The sequence below is a fragment of the Erithacus rubecula genome (assembly GCF_903797595.1).
Source record: "Erithacus rubecula genome assembly, chromosome: 10".
NCBI classification, from domain to species: Eukaryota; Metazoa; Chordata; class Aves; order Passeriformes; family Muscicapidae; genus Erithacus; species Erithacus rubecula.
This window is the reverse complement of record NC_136662.1, coordinates 10,843,481-10,866,173: the sequence shown is the minus strand read 5'-3', so window position 1 is coordinate 10,866,173 and position 22,693 is coordinate 10,843,481. Positions and strand designations below refer to the sequence as shown.

The following is a 22,693-nucleotide window of genomic DNA, read 5'->3' as shown; positions in this document are numbered from 1 at the left end:
CAGCAATTGAAGCTAATTTTCAACTTACCTCCTCACATTCAGCTCCATGAAACACCACTAAGCCGTCACATTCTCTGCACTTAGATGGAGCTCTCAGCTTCCGTAGCTTGTGTGTCTGTGCTGCTTTGGACATATTAGCATTTCTAAAAGGTCCTGGAGAATTTGCAGTTTCAGATGTGAGATCATTTAAACCTGAAGAGAATTTCCCTGTTATAGTCATTTTAATATCTACTACTGGGGCGGTATTTATTGTGATTTTTTAAGAAATGTGCTGCAGAACACAAGTCTGTAAGTAATGGCAACTATCAAAATAATAAAAAGCATTTCAATCACAAAGAGGCAAAACTATGCTGCAGTTCACATAACAGAGACATTAACTATCAAACAATCTAGTGTAAAAGCAGAATTAAACAATAATTTTTGCCTTTTAAGTATTCCATTTTCTCCTGTATTGTGGCAATGTGAAAATATTAGGACATTTAATTCCAACTGCCCTGCATCTCAGGCAACAATTCAAGGAAGTTTAATTTTACACATTTCGAAATCCTGTACTAGAGGATGAAAGATGGCTTCTTTTGGCCTGTAATGTTTCTGAAATATTTTAAAAAAAGGAATATTTTGCAGCAAGGGAGAATTAACATACACTTATGGCAGAAGCCAAACAAAAATAAATAATAATTTTAAAAATCACCGATTGTGTAACAACATCAAAATATTTTCTAGAGGATTCTAAAACTGAAAAGAATAGCAACTGATAGTTTTTGTGTCAGTTTTTTCAGGCAATTTACTTAAAATGCTAACAACTCTGTGAACCAAACCCCTTTGTTTTACAGGTAACTTAAAATTAGCACATTCAGTTAATTGCCCAGAAAGCTTCTTAAATGCTCAAGCATTGATTAAACAATACCACTCCAAGTGAAAGCTTGCATTAATTAGCACATTGCCATACTTTAAATCTAGATCTCAATTAATACTGTTTACCACAGGTTCATTCCTAGAAGGCAAAGTATACATTTAGGAAATAAGGACTAGGTAAAGAATTTCCTAAGGGCTTTACTCAGCAAGTGCCACAAATATTTCAAAAATAGTTTGTAAGTACTGTAGACATATCATAGAACTATTTCTGATAATCCAGTTATTCAGGTTTCAATGCCTGTGGCAACATTGTTGGTATACAGTCAAAATCCATTTGAAAATTAGAAATGGCCTGGTCAAATCTGGGACTGACATTACTGAACTCATTTATCTTAGCTGAAAAGGTGAAAATCTCAGTTATTATCCTAAACATTTGGATCAATTTTTTTCCAATTTGCCACTTATCAACTCCATGTATTTGTTCATTTGAAGTTCAGAAGTGATCTCACATAACTCAGTACCATGGAGCTAAATTTAAATGCAAATGTCTGGAGGGAAGAGCTAGTGGATCATTTGCTTCACCTCAAGAGGGTGAAGACACTAGAAATGTTCTATGGTTGCCCATACAGTAGACTAAACATATAAAGACAATTTTGCACCACTTCATTAAAATGACTTCAACATTATTTTTCATCTCTCAACCTTGAGTGGATGCACATTGTATTGAAAAACAATGCTGTTGGCAATCACAACTTGTTAAAGTACTTAAGAATGTTAAAAAGAAAAGCCACACACTATAATAAAAAGCATCTTCTGGGGATTTCAAGTACAGAAATAACATTACCACAGTCTGAAGGAGATGGTGGCTCTCTTTCATCAAGATCATCTGCAGATGACATAGTCCCAGTGGAAGGTGTTCGGGGAAGTCGCCGTTTAAAATCCCCTAGCAGATGAGAAAAATTTTCAGGAAGCTGTTAAGTATCAGTCCCACACACCTGTTCATTTTTCATTACATGCTCTGCTTAATACTTGCTTATTTAACAATGATGTCTTCACTCATGTGAAACAGCACAGGGAAAAGACTTCAGATCTGTATAGCAGGGAGGGTGGCTGTACCTGGGCTGGCAGAGGGAGAATCCATGGATCGGGACTCGCTGCTTCCCCCGGCACTTTCAGAGTCACTGCACATCCCTCCACTCTGGTTGCCAACTGACCATGATCTGAATGGTGGTGGCCCTCTCACTGCTTTTGGAAAGAAAGTCTGCTAATTCCAAATGCCAAAGACAAACTACTTTTTTAAAAAAATTATGAATATATTCAAACCAGAAAATTTTGCACAAGTTACATAAACATGCAATATGCTGAAAAACCCACAGGGCATATATTCCTGTAAAAGCTTCAGGAGCTAAGAAAATTCATTTCAGAAACTTGAAAACTGCTTTTGCAGAGGACCAATCAACATGGAATTTACAAATTCAATGGATTTTCAACTGATGGAGCTAATTGAAAGAATTTAGTCCACTGAATTTGACAGTACTTGCTGTTTGAATCCTTTCTTGTCAAAGGATCTAGGATCAGGCAGTTCTCCATTTGCCCTTATTGTGCTCAAGTACATAATGTTTTATAGGCTTTGAACTTTATAATACATTTTTAACCCTTCAGTGTTACATTTCTTACTCAGACACACCAATATTTAACTTTTTAAAAAGATTTATTTATTTGGAGATAGCTCCAAAAGAAATGTAGAAGAACTACCTTGAATATCTGTGTTGCTGGAAGATCTCTTCTCTCTAACCTTCTGTGAACGGTGATAAACTGGGCTTCCCACATCATCTAATGTCTGAGCAGGAAAATCTCCTGAGCATTGAGATAAGTTACCATGGGATGTATGGATGCTGTTTGTTGATTGCTTATTAAAAATCCTTTAGAAAAAAAAAGTAATTTGAAGAATAAATAAGACAGAATTTAATGAAAAGTAATGCATTTTTTAGTTTCTGGACACTAAAACTACTACATTTAATTACTATTATATTACAATTACTATGAAAATACATTTTTGACATGTCATTCTCATGATTAAATTTAATTCCAAAATTAAAAAATGAAAATATTAAAAGAAGAGTGGCCATTTTTTAAAATTAGGTATGTGAGATTTTCCAGTGTTTTCTCTCCACCCAGAATGAGCTTTTCCACATGTCTTCATGTATTATAAAAATGATCTTGCAGACTTTGAAAAAAAAACAGTCTATCTGTTCATCTGAAGGTAAGAATAATCAGAAGCCATTGTATTCTATGATTATGCTTTCCCCTCCAAAAGATTCTCTAACCAGACATCAGGACCATCCACCTATAAACACATATAAACACACATTGTGCTTTTTAAATGAACAGAAAATTCGTTGAAGCTGCCAGAGTGTCAACCCATTTTGAAAACCCACTCTCACTCTAAGAACAGAATTAAAGTAAAATGCTGAAGCACCCTGGGGACAAAATGGCCTGCTGGCCAAGTTTAGCAGTCAGGAAGCTGTTCCTTAATCAGTTCTACCCTATCAAGCTTAAGGGAAACAGAGACTGAAAACCATTCAAATTTGCATGTGTTCTAAGAACAGTCTCTTAAATTAATGCAGACTCAAACAATAAAAATGATCAAGTACATGAAGAATCACAAGGCAGTGACAAAGAAAATAAAAGGTGGGGAGAGAGAAGGAGAAAAAACATTCTCCTATAAATGTCAAGCAGCAAATAGCTGTGAGAGCACACCAAGTGTTGGAAATTTCATGCTCATCAGTTTCTCAGGGAGCTACACAGTTAAATCCCCCGAAGTCCAAATTTATGAGTACAGCCTAAATCAGTCTTAAAAGGCAGGAAATTTACAGACAAGAATTAAGAATCTCAGCTTTAACTTTGAATTTCCTGCCTTTTGTTGGTAGAAGTCTGACTCAAGCATTGGGTTTTTTGTATTTAGTTTCCTTTTGAAAAACGATGACGAGGCTTTCCTGTAGAACTGTGAAACACACAGATTGAAATGGATATTCTGGTGCTTTAGTGCCAAGATGACTATTTTACAACAAATTAAAGGTGGAAAAGCATTTGGCATGCTGACACAAGGAGCTGTCTTTGTCTTGAAGTTTTTACCTCCACATTAGTGGAACATAGTTTAACAATAAAAACTTGTACTTCATACAGGTTGGAAAAAAATAATTAAGTTTTAACACATCCCTACAAATGGGCTCTGAGCTTTTTTTAGGCACACAGCATAAGATAGAAATCAAGAAATACTTCCTGCCAAAAAAGTTGCCAAATATAAACAGTATGAAAGAAGCTACTGTATGCAGCAGAAAGGCCTGTAGAAGAGGAAAACCACCTCTTCAGACTTTCTAAACTGATTATCAAGTACTACTGCTACACAACACTACCAAGTCAACAAATCAAGTCTTGCACAACTGTCAATGTTTTAGCAAGTATTATTGCATGAAATGACATTCTGATTTAAAATTCAGAGGTAGATTTTAATGTCAACATTATACATAACCTACTATCTAAAAGATGAGACAAAGAGAATAGTAAAGCATGGTAAAACACCAGAATTCCTTTAGTTCCTCCAAAAATATTATTTAATACATGTGCCTAAGTGTTGCATTCTAAACCAAGCAGTTGCCACCTGTACTTTGGCACTTACCCATCAACCTGGGAGCTCTGGGTTTCAAAACAGCCTGATTCAACAGGAATACCATCCTTTGGCAAATTTTTCACAAACTCTGAATACTGCTGACCAGGGTCATAGAGTTTGGCACTCTCACAGAGGGACTGGCAGTTAACTGGCAGGGATACAACCTGAGCATGCTGCAGCTGGAACAAGTTAACTGTTGCCTGTTGGGAGGAAAGGACTTTCATTATTTGTAGATCATTTACTAAATATTTCACTTACACTTTGTTCAACCCAAATTAATACCCTAACAGAAGATTATTTGAACAATAAGACTAGAAAATTTATAGAAAATAGAAATGTTAATTTTCACATTAAACTTTCAGGAGACTCGCACAAGCTTCATCTGTAATAGAGATATGAGTATTTCTCTCCTCTCTGGGTTACTGAATCCTCCAACTAGCAAAGGCAATTCCAATTGCTTCTCACTTTGGGTTGATCAAGATAAACAGCAAGGGCTTTTGCTATCAAAAAAGCTTTTTTTCATGCTCTAGAGTAAACAGTAGTCATCACTACAGTGAAGAAGTAGTTGGAATTCCAAACCCAGGTGAGCTCCGTATTGTCTTGAGACATGAAATGGACAAAACTCTGCCCTGGCAGATGGATTAACTGAACACTTTCTTCATTAAATTACTTAACACTTCTAAAAGATTTTATCACATGCCAGAGACCAGAAAATGGGACCACTGTATAGCTGCTTCATCAGCTTTTGGGTTGCAAAGTAGCAATTTAAATATACTTGAACTGACGAGTCTGTCTATACTTTCTACTGTTCTTATGGGTTGGTTTTAGGGTTGCTTATGGAGAGAGTTAAGTTTGAGGTTTTATATTCCCTCTCTGCCCCAGCATTAAATTTTCATTGTCTCATCTAAGTAAACAAAAAACTCCATACATCTCTTGGCATAATGGGTTCTCACATTCTTCAAGCTTTTTTTTAAAACTGTGTATGTTATATGCAGTTTGACCATCATTTCCCTGTTACACCAATAAATTAGTACATTCTACTAGTCACAATGGATCCTGCAGTAACAGACTGTCATCAAGGCTGAAGAGTGTTAATATCCATTCTGGGCTTGATCCAAATGTCTTTGCTAATGCACTAATCAAAGCAAAGAAACCTGTACTTTTAAGCAGCAGAGGAACACAACTGCCAACAGAATTTTGAAAAGATGTTTTATAAGGATTGTGTAGTCAGGGTTCTTACAAGGCAATAGCTCATGAAAGACCCTCATGAAAGAGTTCAAGACCCATCCCCCCACATTTTCTTTTAAAAACTCCTACCAGATTAGAAGTTTTCCTTCTTTTTCTGATGGCTTGACATCTGTCCTTTGAAACCTTTCTATTTAAAAGGGGGCTTATGGGACCTTCTCTCAGTTTTAATAACATATAAATATCAGTACAAAAAGTATTTTAAAAACCATGCTTACAGCTTTAAGAGTAAGATCACACTGGTAAATAAGCTCCCGAAGCTGTGTTAAAACATCACTTTTAAAGCTTTCCAAATAATTTCTCTTTTCTTCAACCTCTGCCATGCTTGCTTTATAGTGTTCATTGGCTTCTTCAGCCTAAAGAAAACACAAGTATAAAGAGTTGATGCACTACAAGCCTTGATACTAGAAGCAAGAAAAAACTCCACTCAATATGCTTGTATTTGAGATTCCATTTTAAGATAAAAACCCAAAGGAGCATAGCATGCTTAAAATTAAAAATGCAAACTCAGCTTAGTCAAATACTCTCCTTGGGAGAGCGTGCATAAAACCAGTATGGACTTAACTTTGAAAGGAAGGAACAAAACCTCTTTACCTTTTGAAGAGCTTCTTCTTCCAGCCTTCGTTTTTTTTCCAGCTGCTTGCTGAAATCTTTCACAAAGCTTCCACTTGAGCTAAGATGTTCCTCCTCAGCACGAGCAGCACAGGATTTTGCCTTTTCATACTCATCTTGACGCTGTGTATACAGCAACTTGGCTTTTCTGAGAGCAGCTTCTAGCTCTTGCTGCAGAATGCAGCAAAAGAAAAAGCAGAAGAATAAACAACATGATTTTAGTTATTTAATGTGACATTTAAAGAGACTTATGCACAGGTCTGTATCCTGCAGTATCAAGTACACAATCATTGAAAGATAACCTCTTACAAATGCCAGATTGCCATGAAATGGACAGTTACATATGCTTTCACTAAGCCCTAGGGACTATGTGTGAAAGTAAGTACATAACAGGCAGTTTGAAAGTTTCATCATTTTGAAGAATTCTAGACTGAATTGTTAGATATGAAAGAATTACCAACCATTTTTTTCTGCTCTCGCTGCCAAAGTTCCTTGATATCTTTCCTTTGTCTATCCAACTCATTTTTCCTTCCCAGAAGAGGCTAGATAGGAAATATTAATGGAGTACATTAAAGGCATATAGGCTGGGAGTTGTTTTTTCAAATATTCTATAAAATTATACATACTTTTGTCTTTTGCTTTAAGCATACCTGCACAAATTTGTTAGACTGGAGAGCAGCAGCTGTTTGTTGCCAAAGTTGACTGTTCTCGATATCATTTTGAAAAGCATTAATGAATATTGACTGGAATGGCATATAATCCTAAAATTACACAAAACATATTGATGTTCTAGGTAAGACAAAGGTGCAATGACATTCTGAATATCTATATAACTGAACTAGATTTTCAATTAAATTTAGTAAATTATTTACTAAAATAGTATGAATGTCAGATATGAACACAGAAAATTACTAATTTCTCATTTGTGATTCATTTTATTCAGAAAAAAGTCAAGTCCAAATCACAAAGCATACAAAATATTACTCAGAAAAAAAGAATACTGTAGATCTGCATATTCAACAAAAATAGTATTATATATACAAATTTCTGTAACAAATGGAAAGATGTAAAACTAAGATCTTTTAACCACTGCTTTATTGTATAAACCAATTCTGTATCAGCTTAAAAATCTACTCCTAAACAGAGTTTTACTCCTGGGCTAGCTATTCAATAAAATTTTAAGATAAAGCCCCTATGGTATACTCACCTGGTGTCCAACAACAGCTTTAGCAGTTTCTGCCATTTTTGCTAAGTTTTTAGCACACTCCACTTCTGTTAAAAAAATTTCATAGTTACTGTTTACATTATAACACAACAGTTATAACACATGCTCAGTGCTTTTTGCAGTCTTCCTTTAACAAACAGACTACAGAGGGGACCACTTTCACTTTGTTACAGGCCTTTAATTATAGGAAATGCACGATTGCTGTCCACTTCAGCAGAACAGCTACTAATTTAGAAATCACATTATTGACAGTCTGCAGCACAGAGGCCTGACAACAGATTTAATTTCATCATGACAAAGCTGATTAAATGCCAGAAAGAGCCACTCACCCAAGCTAAGCTTTTTTTCTACCCATGCGACTACATCCTTGGTATATTTTGACCATGCTTTAGCATAGGACAGAGCCGACTCAATTCCACTGTCATTTCTTAGGAGCATGCTATCAACCTCCTCTGCTCGAAGATGTCCTGCAAATAAAGCATCCAACACAAAGAAGTGGTTTTTAGACATGACCACACACTGAGAGCAAAGCCAGTATTAGCCAACTGTGAATGCTTAAGCAGCTCTGATCTTGAGTTGGTCTTTAATGCTGGTTGACTCTAAACAGGACTGACATAGGTTTTAGAAGAAATTAAAGGGTCATAGTATTTTATCTGGAGTAGTCATATGGTCAGCATAACTTTCTTCAAGGAAGTGACCCAACAAAACATCAATCATATAACAACACACAGAAGGGGCTTCAGGCCTTACTTCTCCCCCCACCATCCCCTGCCCCCCCCACCCCCCCCAAAAAAAAGCATTCTGTGTTGGTTATTTGCAAAAGAATGAAATCTTAGCAATACCTTTTCTTTTTCACAGTGAAATTGCAGGCAGCAGAGGTGTAAAAAAGTGACTGAGCAATTTACTTAGAGCATTTTTAGAAGAAAAAAACCCCACAGATCACAAAATTGTGTCTAACGGTGTTAAATGAATGACTTACCTTGAATATCATCCCTTTCATGCAGTGAACCCCCAGACTCCACAGAAAGATTCTCAAAAGACTGGTGTACAGGAAACAAAACATTAGGTTAGCAAAGAAAACCTCTCACTGGAACTGAAAGCTAACAACATAAATGGCATTATCTGCCTTTTATTTTTTCTTCAGATATAGCAAACTGCACCATCTAAGGAACAACATCTTTTAAACTCTGACTGCTGTCAAATGTGAAAGAATAATCAGCAAGGAATCATTATATACCTTTAAATCAACAATCTTAAAAGCCTGTGATGAAAGAGTTAAATATCAACCAGATTTGTTAAACAATTAAGTGAGCTCCAGCTTTTCTTAAATCCCTACCTATCCTTTAAAAGCCTTTTCACACAGACCTAATGCCAGATACATAAAACAGACACCATTCTACAAGCCATTACAGTCCTGTATTTCTTCCTCAAGGGAATAAAGTTAAGATTTTTTGTAAATTACTTGCAGGTGGTGCACTGTAGGCACAACAGCTGACTAGTAACACTTGCTAATGAAGCCCTGACAATCAGTACAACCTGACAGAATATAATCCAATAATAAAAGGAATTTAGCACATCATGTCATCCCTACTTTTGTCCTCATTGCATTTTGCAACCCCTTTAATTGTGTAAGTTGAATTACTTGTAAGATTTTGCTATAGATCTGATAGCTCAATAAATTTAAATGAAAACAAAGTTTACTTTATAACAACTACCCCCTTAACAGCCAAAGCAAAACAAAAACGGGCATCAAACCCTACATAATTTTGAATGGGTAAAATACTTTTGAAAACTTAGAAGCACAAAGCAGACAGAAAACAAAGGCTAAGGAATAGCTGCAAAGTGCCCTTAAGCTTTTCAAGAACAGCTTGTTTTCATTTACACTTTGGCACCAGTTTATCTTCAGATATTCACTAAAACGCAGCGCAGTTACCAATGATAAAAGTAGTTTGGGTTTGTTGGGGTTTTTTAAAATGTATTTAAAAACTGATCATAAATGACACAAAAATCTCTCAAGAATCATTGTTTACTTCACAGCAAAAGCAGCTTTTCCATAAACCAAAACATGCAAGGCATTAATCATCAATGACATCAAACAGAATCAAACTACAGCCTAAAGACCTGCTTAATTCCTAAGAGAATGAAATACTATTACAGTGGCTGTCTAATACAAGAGAGTTTCAACAAAATGGAAGGGCTTTTCCAGAACAGGTGGGAAATTTATCTGAAGCTGTCCCCAACTAAACTGGCAAAAACCCCTAAAAACTGAACTTAGAAAAGGGTCAACATCTGGTTGCAGAGAAAGCTTGAACATTCCTAGATTTAGTTCAGATTTTATATAAAATATTACTGTCTTCAAGTAGATTTAACAGTTGTTAGGAGAGAAAAAATAGTAATTAGAAAACCTCCATATTTTATATTAACTTGATACAGTTTTAAGTTCTGGTCCTAAAAATTATTTCCCATTTCTATAAGACCTAAATCATTTCAGTGCTGAAAATTGTTCACTCCTTTCCAGTAACCCAGGCACACTAGTTAAGGCAGCTCAAAGGTCCCTCATTCTTTCACATTCATCCACTGCAAATATGTAACATCAGATTTTAGAAGGTAGCATGAGCAAATGCTTTTATCTATGTCATACAATTTATTATCAGAATGTGATCCATACAATTTGCCCCCCTCAAGCAACCCAATGACTCATCCCAGTAGTCCCAGCAAAAATTAAAAGCCTGACTTTAGTTCCCAACTTCAACTAGTCTCTTCTGCCTTTTTTCCCCCTCATTACCCAAGACTCTCACTCCAACACAAGCAAATCTATTCACAACTTAAAATTTTATCCTTCTTCTTTATTATGCTCTCAGATCTGCACAGCACCAAATAGCATTCAAACAGCTTGTTGAGTAATGAAAGGTCAGACATGTCTGTCTGGTCTCTTCCAGTATATGCTAAAGTGCTTTTGTCTTTAATTAAAAAATATCTTTGCTTCCACCTTGTACATCTGGTTGAACTACAAGAGCTAAAATGAGAACAATTACATTTGCTAAGAGGGGCTATACATATCATTCAACTTTAGCTTCCAAGTGGAATGCCTCAAGTAAAGAATGTAAACTCCCCTGCAGTCAAGAGAAGCAAGATCAGCACTGCCCACCCCCTCCTTGGAGCCATCCTCATCAGATTAATTAGGGAGGTCCCTAACTAAAGAGGCAATTAAAATATTTCTCCTTAATCAACCCTCAAAGTATTTACATGTTAAATTCCACCAAAATGTTACTCTCTCTTTAAAATACAGCTATAGCTGCTATGATCACTGAACACACACAACTACAGAAAAAAATTAAACAGCTATTAAATATTTTGCATTTAATTCCTCTTAACGCTCAGTTTCTAGTTGGCCTCCAAATTTCTCTCTGAATTGTAAATCAAAGTGAAATGATTCACCTGTTAAATGTGCATTTATTTGCCTAAATGAAAATGCACTTGAGACAGATTTCTAGGACACTGAACTGTTACCCTACTTACTCCAAAATTTGTGATTGTTCACTTTCACATTAGGAAAAGCATGAGATACTTTAAAAGCAAGGTTTTAAACATAAGCTGGTGACTTCTGAAGCATCTAGAATGGAGTTCCTTCTTCACTTCACTATTTTAAAGTTTGCCATTAGCCTGCTCCTCACCCCCGTGTTCACAAGAGTGATCTTTTGAACAATCATTCACTTCCCAATACAATATATAAGACCATTTCTTTCCACAAGCACATATTTTTGCAATGCAAAACCATTTCAAGATGAAAATGTTGGCAAATTGAGCATCTTCCTTCTGCTGGTGAACCAATTAGATGAAATATAATCAAATAATCTCATTTAATTTACATTAAATGCTGGGTTCTATGCTATTTTATTTTATACTTTTTATCAGTAACCTACACTGAACTTTGTTGGAGCCAGTTCTCTGAGTAGCCTACTTTCTCTCCATATTGTTTATGAAGATAAGTTTAGTAGCAGTTACAGAAGTAGAATTTGTGTGATAACACACATGGGAGAAAAATGGATTATCAAACATAGTGAAAGTTTGAAAAGACTACTCAGCTGTGGCTGCATGGCTTGCTGCACACAAGCCTGTGTGAAGAAATGCCAAGTCTTAAGTGTTTCAACATGGCCTTTGAAAAAAGAGCACAATCTAACATTTTTAACAATACTGCAACTTATATTACAGGCTAATTATTAATTGTATCTTCCTTGCATGTAAGCCTTAAATTTATTTGATTTACCTCAAAGTCTGCTTCTCAATACACAAAAATTCAAAATAGAATTTGGTACTGAGCATTTTTTAATCATACATTCAGTGTGTTTAAAGGAAAGTTTAAAAAGTTAGTGTTTTTCTTTGACTATCTGTAAGTTGACGGTTCTTTTAATGAATTGTTGCTAGAACAGTTACAGCACAAAGTAGGGTCAGAAAGAAGAAAAGGTCATTTTGTCATGAATATGAGTCTTTAAAAAACAAAATGAAGTCATTAACCCTTTGGTTTCCAGGTTTAATAGGTAATAGTCTAACTACTTCAGTGAGCTACCAATCAAGTATCTTACTTTTTCCCATTTATTTTCACTTAACCCATTAAAAAAAATCTCAAAAACAGTGACAGCAGGTAGCCTTGTGAAGTCATCACTATCATTCAGAATTGAGAATACATTCAAATATTTGAAACCTTGAATACACATTTTCCCAGGGATTAATTTTATTTTAAAACCCAAGTGTCCCAGCCCCAAGATGCAGAGTTTCAGTGAAACTGAAGTCTCCTTTAACAGATATCATTTTACACTGCAAGAGAACGTGTTCAGCCTACCCGACTTCTCCGAGATACAGGAAGCCCCAGTGACGAGCCATTGTCTACATCTCCCATAAGGAAGTCTGAAACACTGCCAGAAAAACAAAGGATTGTGTTACTTCATTACTTTACCTCACCAAGCAATTCTGTATCACTGAATTTAAGAATTCATATAGTGTTACTTTAAAAGATCTGCAAACCATGTTTAGTAGTCATCTTATATTCTCTGCAGTTTCTGTACCATCCTAGATTTCCTTAAGAAAAAAACCAAACTGACAATAACCCAAAACCATAAAATTGTTCTAGACGTAGCTAATTTAAATTGTTTTATCAGAAAATAGTTGTCCAAAAGAAAACTAAAGCTTTTGTTATTGTTGTGTCTTAATTTGATTCAGCTCCATTGAGTTCTTTAAAAACTCCTTCTGTATTCCAACTTACACGTTTCCAAAGGTGAATGCCAATGTTTCAATGGAAGAAAATATTTCACTGAAGAGTTCTCTCTTGTTCTCTTCATTAACTTCTTTGAAGTTCACCGCTGACAAAAAAAACAACAAAACACCAAAGGGTAAGAGGTGGGGTCAATTAAGCAAGTTTACCAGGCATAGAGACAAAATTTATACACAGAGTTTCCTACAGAACTTGCAACATTATGCTTTTCTGAATAATTGAAAAAACATAGTTTTAAAAGAAGATTAGTAAGAAAGCAAGCAGTAAAGGAAAAAAATAACACAATCCAGATGTTTCCCACAATGAAATCAGATTACTCCTGTACTTCCTGTATCTTCCCACTTAAGGAGCAGCTTTGTGTGGAAATGTTGGTATTGCTTGGACAACAAAAACAGTAATTTACCAACCAGAGTCAAATCACAGAGCAGCAGCAGCACCACAAATCAGCTCACAAATGCAGTCAGATATTGGAAAAGCTGTTTCTTTTCTGAATAGAAATTTTAGAATTCCAAATAGGAGCAGTAGTTTGTGGGGGTGCCCCCCAACTGAATGCAATCCAGAATACACATTTCTGACTTGAGTACAGGCAAGCAGAAAGCTATCCAAAGGTGATGTCCACTGCAAAACCCTTCAATTATTAGCTCCATACTCTGGCAAAACCCCCTCAGTTTTTCCTTTAGAAACTGGGGAAGAAACTCAGCATGACTACTGGGGGTCCCAAATAGGAAGAAGAATGTTGCTGGACTAACTAGATGGTTTAAAGTGGCAATCAAGTACTTAGCCACTCAAGACAGCCTTCAGCACACTTCCATGACAAACTGGAATAATGAGACAAGATAAATGATTCATCCAGAGTTTCTGTTAACAACTACTAAACAAGAAGAGGGAGAGAGAAAGGACAAGACAAAAAGCACGACTATTTTTGTCTGTTTTCAACTTAACTCCTTAATCAATGGTGACTAGGAGATTTTTTTGTAGAAAAGCTGCATACATTCCTTTGAGTTGAAGCTGTATCCTCTGGAGGAAAATTTTCCCCAGAGTTACATTGTGAGAAATGACAAGTTCACATTAGAATTTTTTTTTAAAGTTCACTTTTTTCCAGTTTACTTTTTTGAAGGAAGCAATGCAATGTTTTTAATTCTCTATATGTGTAAGTCAAATATGCTCACATTTACTTGAGAGAGACTGCAATGACAAACATACACGTACTTAACCCATATAATTTTTGCAAAATCTAACAAGGTTAATTTGTCATCCTTACACTTCAAATACAAATGGAATACAATGACTTGTAGAAGTAGCAAAAACAAAATAATGTTTAAATATGGCCTATTCTATAGAAATTTTCTCAGCAAATTAACAGGCTTTAATCTTTAAAAGTATTCAAACTTCCTGCCAGGTGCCTAAATACTAATGGGTAACAAACAAAGAAAGTACAGTAATCTGCTCCCCCATTAGACTTCCTTTGTGAAAGGAAAAGTTTTTAACCAGTAAAGTAACACAGATAAATCCATTCCTTATTACACAGTATGTCAACAGACTTGATCAACATTTTGTAACAACTATTTCTATACAAAGCCATTACAAAAAAATACATGTTCTTCTCGTGGGCTATTTGTACAATTACTTGAAGATACAAAATAATGTTGTAACAAGCCTACAGCAAGAAACAATTATCACATATTACAACAATATTACCAGTCTCTGTTGACACAGTTCACTACTAAATTACAGCTTCTCCTACCTCTTCGTTCGGCTACACTTCGTAATTACACAAAAAAAAAATGCCTCTGGCACATTTGTTTGAAATGAGATTTGATAAATCTCTACAGATTTTTATATTTTTAAAAATAACTTTGTAAATAGCAGTGGATTTCCTTTTTTTTTAAATTCAGGTTAGTTGAAAACCTCAACTTTCCAGAAATAATGTTGTGCATAAGTCTAAACTTTGCATTCCAAATCATAAAGCAACAACAGTCACAATGAGATCTATTGATTACCAGTCCCTAATGACTGGGAAAATCATTTAAGAGCTGGCATGAAATGCAAACTGCTTCCAAATTAGAAGGAATTAGCAAAAATTGTCTATGGATTCAAAGCACTTACCACAGAAAAATTCATATATCCATTAGACACAGAGTCTTCAGAGAGAGAGCACTTCTTTCCCTTAGTTAACAAGACATTAACAGAGAGAGCCTTTCCCTAAAGAAATGCCGTCTGTTTCACTCTGCCTTCCTGTTCCAGGAAGAGTTTTGTTAAGCTTTACACTTTATATGCCAGAGAAATCCTTTCTTTTCAGGATCCATCACAAAAGGAATAACAAATCTTCATTTTTTCAGCTTTACTTCTTTTCACTTCTCCCAAAACAGGTTAGTGTAATCTCTTAGTAATTCAGTAGAATACCACCAGCTTTTTTCTAGCTTACCACCCTTGGAATGCTGATGTACTTAACGTCAACTTTAAACCACGCACTCTCTTTCCCCAGGACATCCTGACTGCACACAATAGCTACTGACAACAATGAACTATAGTAATCTTGCCATGTCTGGAAATGACAGCTATCTATCTATAGTTCTACAGATTTCAAAGCAAGTATACAACTAGACAACTCTTTTAAGCAATATTTCAGATGACAAATCATGAACTTCAAAAAATCTTACAGCAGTGATACATTAAAATCCAAATGCAGAACCAGAGATGCAAGCCTAGCGTGCAGTGGATCTCTATTTCCAAAGCTGTGTTCAAACTGAGGTGGGTTTGGCAATCCCATAAAAATGCTGCAGTACACTGCAGTTTCAGTTCTTGGGTCATGCCATCAAAACCTTTTTGAATCAAGCACAGACCAGGCTGGGGAACCCAAAACAGCCACGAAGATTTTGGAAGTGAGAATCCCAGAAACTGAAGCATTGCCTGAGGATGTTTGAGCAATGCTGCTAAAACGATGAAGAAAAGACTGCCAGTTGTCAAGACCAAAGGGCAACCAGGGCCTTTAAAGGAGATTGATAATTCCCAGTGAACTCACACACACAGAGCCCACGGGACACAGCCATGCTGGAGTCTGCACGAGTTCACTGGCTGCTTCAAGCCTGCTGCCCATGCACATGTGCAGGGCTGACAGCAGCAAGGCTGCCTGCAGGCAGTCTGCAGAGCCTGGACAAGCTCACAGAATTTGCTCTTTGCAGGTCAGTTCTCATACATTATAGATATATATATATGGCAGCATCACATATTTTTTTAGACAAGAATACATCCTCAATCCATGCTTTAACAGCTGACTTCTAAGGAGTAAGCAACCAGCTGACTTCTTGGAACTGAGTACCTTTGCAACAATTTTATCTTTAAACTCACAAATATGCTTTCAAAAACTGTTCAGAACTATTTCAAAAACAAAACAACCACCCAGTAAACAAAAAACCCAACAAAGACCAAAAGACCACTCCCACTCTGAAAACAAAGACTTGTAATGCTTCTTGTTATTACCTCTCTTCTTCAAAAGCATGCCAAATAAATGGGGAGAAGAACATAAGTGGAGAGGATCAACAGGCTGTCCAAGCCCACTGTTCTGCTTTTAGTTCTTAGTGCCATATAATTTCACCAGCCTGTACTTACTACCAGGTTTGGCAGCTTCCTCAACTTGAGCTGGATGCCAGCAAGACAATTTCAAGGAACTGTTTCCTACTTCTTCCATAATAAATTTTGCTTTGAATGTACATCACAGATACAACAACAAAATTGAAATGACTTCATCCTGTTTGAGGTATTTCTTCTTGATGCAGAGCTACTACAAAAAAACCCTAGGCTGAAATATAAAACTTCTACAAGACAAGTGCAATTTTCAGCTTTACCAGGAATCAGTGTTAATTCTAGTGATTAAGTCAAAGGGTATAACTAATAGCAAAAGAATACAAACTTGAATTCAGCATGGGATCAAGAAAACCATGTACACTGGAACTCTCAACTATTTAAAGGCATTGAGTAGAAAAATAACTACAAATATAATGCTGTACCAGAATGGGAAGTGACTTACAGAAACAGGAGTCTAAACAGGTTCCAAACAAGACACTTCAGTAAGTTTCAATTCTTCCAGGTCAAGTGAGGTGTTATTTAAAAGACATTTTTCATGAAGCAGGCATGTATAAGTAGTAGAGTCTAAAGAGGCCCAGTGAGACTTGTCATGCCCAAGATATAACCAGAGAAATCAAATGTGCCATGTCTCACTCTTCTCACCACCATTTTCCCTCAACCTCAGTCCAAAATAGTACAAATCTGACAAGTCTGTATTGCCAAGACAATTCTCTGTAGCAAGAGTCAGATAACATGTTGCAGCTAGTTTTTCTTTCACTCTGTCTAAAAGCAAAAGCACTGAACATCCAAAGCAGACCAGGGACACATTTGTCTCATTCCCATTGAACATACTGAAAAATAGCCAAGAAGCTTAAAAGAGGGTCATAAGCACTCTAATTTTTGTTAGCCTTCAAAATATTCAAACTCACATTAATCTAAAGGTAAAGCACAGTGCAACTCAGTTATGAGAACACCTCACAAGGCACTAAGTCTTTGTGAGTCACTAAAGTTCCAAAGTTATTGCTACTGATTTAGTGAAGAGCAAAAGATATTTGTTTGTTGTAATAGCGTTATGTCTCTATATGAAGTTCCAAAGAAAAACTAGATTTGAACTCTGATATTATGCAAAGACTCAAAAAACAGGAGTAGAGTCACATGTAAATCCCAGCTTGTTTCTATTTCATCCTCTCCTAAATAAACATCAGAAATTTTCCATGCCAGGTTAATTTTCTTCCTAGACATAAATCCAACTACAGAGTGCTTCCATATCTTTTTATAGTTTTGTCCTCCAATGACAAGAGACAGATGAGTCACATGAACTTTTCATAATGTCACACTAACAAAGACAGGGAAGCCAGAGGAAAAAGGATACTGGATATGTTCTACCAGCTCCTCACATTCTTGTAGCTTCCTGTTTATTCAAAAGCTGCATTACCTCTGGTGAAATGACCACAGCTGAAAACCTGTGAATGCATGTGTTACACACAGGTCAAAGTAAGCAAATCTGAGGTCTGATATGCTTACAATCACCACAATGTGCAGTATTTTTATTTCCGCTTTCTCAGCACCAGCTGTCGTACACTTCAGTTTGAATATAAACTTGGAGCAGTATGATCCTCAGAAAAAGAACAGCTGTAAAAACCAAACAGGTGCTAAAGGCAAGCTGCCTTCACATTTACCACAGATTATGTTGGGGAGAGAGAGCCTGTAGGCTTTGCTGTTCACAGAGAAGTAGGACTGAAGTCAATCCTGAAGTCTTCAATCTCCCCATTTCCATCTCCAGAGATATGACAAATACAGTATGTGTAGAGCAAACACTGACAGGCATTACCAAAATCTTCATATCAAAGAACTTGTTTGTATCAGTGGCTATAAATACTGAGGCAGCACTGACTGAGACCATCTTTACTCTGATCTGGAGTTCCCCTTCCTTGCATTTGTGTGGCTAAGTCTCACAGTCTGGATCACAGGAAAGACTATTTGCCACAGAGCAAGTTTCTGTCTACTTTAGCCACAGGATGATAGAAGGGGTTGGAAGGGATCTTAAAGCTCATGTAATTCCACCCCTCTGCCATGGGCAGGGACAGCTTCCACTAGACCAGATTGCTCAAACCCCATCCAAGCCAGCCTTGAGCACTGCCAGGCAGGAGGCAGCCACAACTTCTCTGGGCAAATCATTCCACTGTCTCATTACCCTCCCAGTAAAGCATTTCTTCTGTGTATCTAAGCTAAATCATAAAACCAGATAGAAACAGAAGAATATAAGAAAAAGCACAAAACAAAAATGCATCTGCCCAGGGTTCTACCTGCTATCATCTATTGTATGCACCAAGAAGAGAAAAAAAGTATGGCATCAAATTCAGAAGGCTGCAATACTCTGGAGGAATTAATTATGTAATTCAACAAAGCATTTAATTCTCCACTTCTGAAGTAAAAGGGCAGGAGAGAGAACAAATAAATCTAGATCTGGAAAACTGGCTCAGCACAAGAACTGTAGAAAGTGACCTTGGAGTCATCATGGACTTCTAAAGTGTACAGAAAAACCTGACAAAAAGCCAACACAATTATGGACCCAGCAGCCTTACATGCAAGACAAAGAAAATTATTCTACTACTTTACCTTGTGAACTCAGACAGTATAGACTGATTAATATGCACATCAAGAACAATATCAATAAACTATGTCATCCAGGGAGAATAGATTATATTGCAATGGTTTTTGAAAACATAATTTAGCAGAGGCTGATGTGATATGATTTACTTGCATACCTTAGGCCACCCTTCCTCAGCATTTCTTAAATTAAAGAACAGCTGAACATTGTCCTGTAACCACTGAAATTAGGGCAGAGTAGAGGACACAGTCATCTCACCACAGCACTTAAGCATGGAAACAGCTTGTCAAAGGTGGAAGAATTATTTTCACTAAACAATTAACATGTTCACTAATACTGACTACCATTGAATATGTGTACTTAACTCTTCCCATGATCAACTCAATGAGCAAACAGCACCACAAGGGATATTCTGTTTCTGCTGTAATGTACAAACCTCTAAAGAAAGTGCAGAAGTTATAGTCCTGTCCCACAAGCATTTGAAATACCAGGTACAGAACTACAGGAAATTATGTGTAACAGGAGGAAAATGTAAAATAGTCTGCTAGTACCTACCAAGATCAAACAAACTGGCAAAAATATATAAGAACCAGGAAGCTAAACACATTAGCATTTTAACTGATATTCCCACTTTATTGAATCAACAATACATTTCAGACATACTAAAATAAATAGGAAACAAGAGGGAAGGCATAGACAAAGAAGAAAAACTAAACTATATGTCTCTGAAGGAAGATATCCTACATGATTTAACACAGGCAAGAGGTAGAGATTTAAACCCACTCAGATCTGGCTCCACAGTAATAGACCAGAGTCCAGAGTAGGAAGAGCTGCAGTCAAAGGTTACACAGAGAAGGTTTCTGGGCTGGAGCAATTGAGTGTTCAGTATTTGACTTTGTCTGGCATGCCAAGAACTGCAGTAGCAAAGTAACCACAGAAAGTACTAACTTGTCAGCAACACTTTTTCTTGTTGCTATTGATACATTTATTGACAAATGGCTATGATCCACGTGTGGAATTTAAAACTGTTCAACTATTCAAATTTGGATTGCTCAGAGATTTCTTTAGTCGATAGAAATACAATAACATCCCCACAGATTCACAGAATTAGGCAAAAATTCCTGGCAAGTCTCAAAGTGGATAAATTCCAGATTTATTACTCTGTGATATTATTCTCTAATACTCAGGTAAAGAAAAACGTAAAATGAAAGGCTTGTGCTTTCAGAATTCAATGTGGGTTTGCACTTAGCTTCTTATAAGCAGAATTTTACCACATCAATGACAGAACAAGCTACTTAATATTACACTTCATTGAGGGAAGGCATTTTTAAAAACAAGTATTAAAGTATTACTCTTGAAAAGAAACTAGTTTCTTCTGTATATGTAGAATTTTATCTGTAACTCCAAGCCAGAGTCAATCAAGTCACTAATTACAATTTTCCATGAATATGAAAGGTAGTAATTTCTTACCTTTTACTTTTGCAATAACTGTTCCTGCAGCACTAAGAATATCAACTGAATTTAGAGTCTGATGTTTATTTATCACTGCTTTTAAAACACGTAGCAACTCCCCCAGGCGTTCATGTACTACTTGATGCAGGCCATCATGATTTTCTGAAAAAAGGAGAAACTATGTTAAAACAGTGAATTAACATCCAATCACATTGCAAACCACTTGCATGGTATTCAGCTGCATGGAATTCTAGGCCATATTCAAGCAGAGCCTACTTAGAAAAAATAAGTTAAAAAGATATTTATAATAGCAGCTGCTAATAGTAAGCTTGCAATATTGTACATCATTTACACAAACTTATATCTCACAAAAAGTCAAGCAAATGCACTTTTGAAAAAGGGGGGTGTGGGAATTCTACACCAATATCCTAAGATTTCTAAATTAAACTATCATCTTTTTCTCATGCCATTTCATCAATCCCCATTGTGATAATTACATATATGAAAAAAGGTATCAACAAAAGCAGATTCTGACTATTCATTAAGTAACTCTTCACCTGATACAAATTCAACACTATTTAGGTATGCTTGTAAATTTTTGGCAAATGTTGGATAGTTTTTAATTAAAGTATCAGCAAAATCTTAAGTATCTTTAGTATATAAACCCAGATCTACAGCGGTCTGTCTTTAAGCATGCCAGTCCCGGTAAGCTGAACAACTGAATTAGGCCACATCAGAAAAATTCTCAAATTACCACTCCAAGATGGTGATGCTTTTTATAGCATATGCCTCTTGCTATTTGCCTCTAAATCCCAAACCCATCTTAGTCTTTTTTCTTTTTTTAAATCCTTCCTGTTGCATCCAAAGCACAGGTTAAACCACAATCTGTTCTGTTACAGAAGAGGTGCTGGTGCGTGGAATTAAAGTTTCTCACGCGCTAGAGTGCTGCGTTGCAAGTTGTGGTAAAAAGCTTTCAAATTCAGGAAAGTCTAGCTTATGAAAAAGAAAAAGAGGATCTAATACAAGCTGACTCACTTCCCCACCGAGCAGGGCAATTCTGTGTTGTCTGTGGCCATGCTAACAAACAGGTCAATACAGACAATTACAGTACAGTGCAAATTGATCCAGTGTTGCTCAGAGAATAGTTTCAACTCAGAGCTGCTTTTCTGGTGACAAGAAATAAAATTTAGGCTAGAGGCACCTAAATTTTTCTGAGGAATCCACATAGTACAACTTGACACATCAGTACAGCAGATCACTGAAGTCAGGTGTGGAGGTGGGAGGGCTACACACAAATTTTATGTGTTTATATCAGGTACAACAGCAAGTCTCCTAAGGACCACTGTGCTTCAGGCTTTATTGCCCTACATATCAGGAGATTTTTTTTTTTTTTTTTTTTCAATTCATATTGGCTTATACATTGTTAAAGGAAAAAAACCTCAACTCAGGAAGTGCACTAAGGCAAAAACTATCTACCATTCACAGGCACCTTTCCTGCTGGAAGGGACTAGGAAACTATCTGTAACAGACAAAGTCTAGGAAAATCCATCTTACACAGCTGTAAATTAGGAAAGTTCTAAGTAACTTGTGGCTGTATCTTAATTTACACCTACATACAATGATTTTTAACTGACTCAAGCACAGCTAAGGCAAAAACATGTCAAAAGCCTGGTATTGAACATGACCATGATTCAGTGCATCCACATTAGTAGCAGAGGCTGTTTATGGCAAACACATATTGATGTAAAGGCATACTATAGCTCAGAGTTGAGAACTTAATGGGGAAAGCAATCCAGGCATGAAGCAGTTTCCATGAAAGCAACCATAGTGGAAGCTGCAAGCTTGCGTAAGAAATTGCTTATAGGGGATATGAAAGCAGATTAGAAAATTTTAAAAGGCATGAAAATATCAGATAGAACCAATTGCTTCTCTGTGTCTTTTAAATGTATGTAACACACCTCAGATGATTAAAGTGAGCAAGCAGGAGCCTTAAAACAGGAAAAGGTGGTTCTTCATGTAAGAGACCTGTGGAATTGATTGCCAAAACACAATATTGACACAAGAAGTTTACATGGAACCAAGGAGAGCTGGACAAGTGAAGTTTCCCTGTGAGTTACTAATGAGTCAATAAATGCCCTGGTGGGTCTGGCCTGTGCCTTGCACAGCAGTGAGTGCTGCTGCTTAGAGCCC

The 22,693-nt window shown here is 36.4% G+C and overlaps 1 protein-coding gene across 9 annotated transcripts in view; it reads right to left on the bottom strand.

Annotated features, from left to right (window-relative positions):
• Window positions 1–22,693, bottom strand: part of ARHGAP29 (Rho GTPase activating protein 29) — a 49,121-nt gene that overhangs the window by 6,075 nt on the left and 20,353 nt on the right. For 2 of the 9 annotated variants that reach the window (XM_079313568.1, XM_079313569.1), the window contains exons 3-17: window positions 20,522–20,665; window positions 12,868–12,964; window positions 12,448–12,520; window positions 8,587–8,647; window positions 7,937–8,074; window positions 7,590–7,654; window positions 7,033–7,143; window positions 6,844–6,924; window positions 6,365–6,553; window positions 5,989–6,126; window positions 4,535–4,725; window positions 2,611–2,777; window positions 1,972–2,100; window positions 1,700–1,798; window positions 29–192 (exon numbers count right to left, since the gene is read on the bottom strand). In XM_079313568.1, the coding sequence (XP_079169694.1) occupies window positions 29–192; window positions 1,700–1,798; window positions 1,972–2,100; window positions 2,611–2,777; window positions 4,535–4,725; window positions 5,989–6,126; window positions 6,365–6,553; window positions 6,844–6,924; window positions 7,033–7,143; window positions 7,590–7,654; window positions 7,937–8,074; window positions 8,587–8,647; window positions 12,448–12,520; window positions 12,868–12,964; window positions 20,522–20,665 (1,847 nt within the window). Of the gene's footprint in view, window positions 1–28; window positions 193–1,699; window positions 1,799–1,971; window positions 2,101–2,610; window positions 2,778–4,534; window positions 4,726–5,988; window positions 6,127–6,364; window positions 6,554–6,843; window positions 6,925–7,032; window positions 7,144–7,589; window positions 7,655–7,936; window positions 8,075–8,586; window positions 8,648–12,447; window positions 12,521–12,867; window positions 12,965–14,982; window positions 15,306–20,521; window positions 20,666–22,693 lie in introns of those variants that run through there. The other 7 variants (XM_079313573.1, XM_079313574.1, XM_079313570.1 and 4 more) reach the window with 5 other exon arrangements.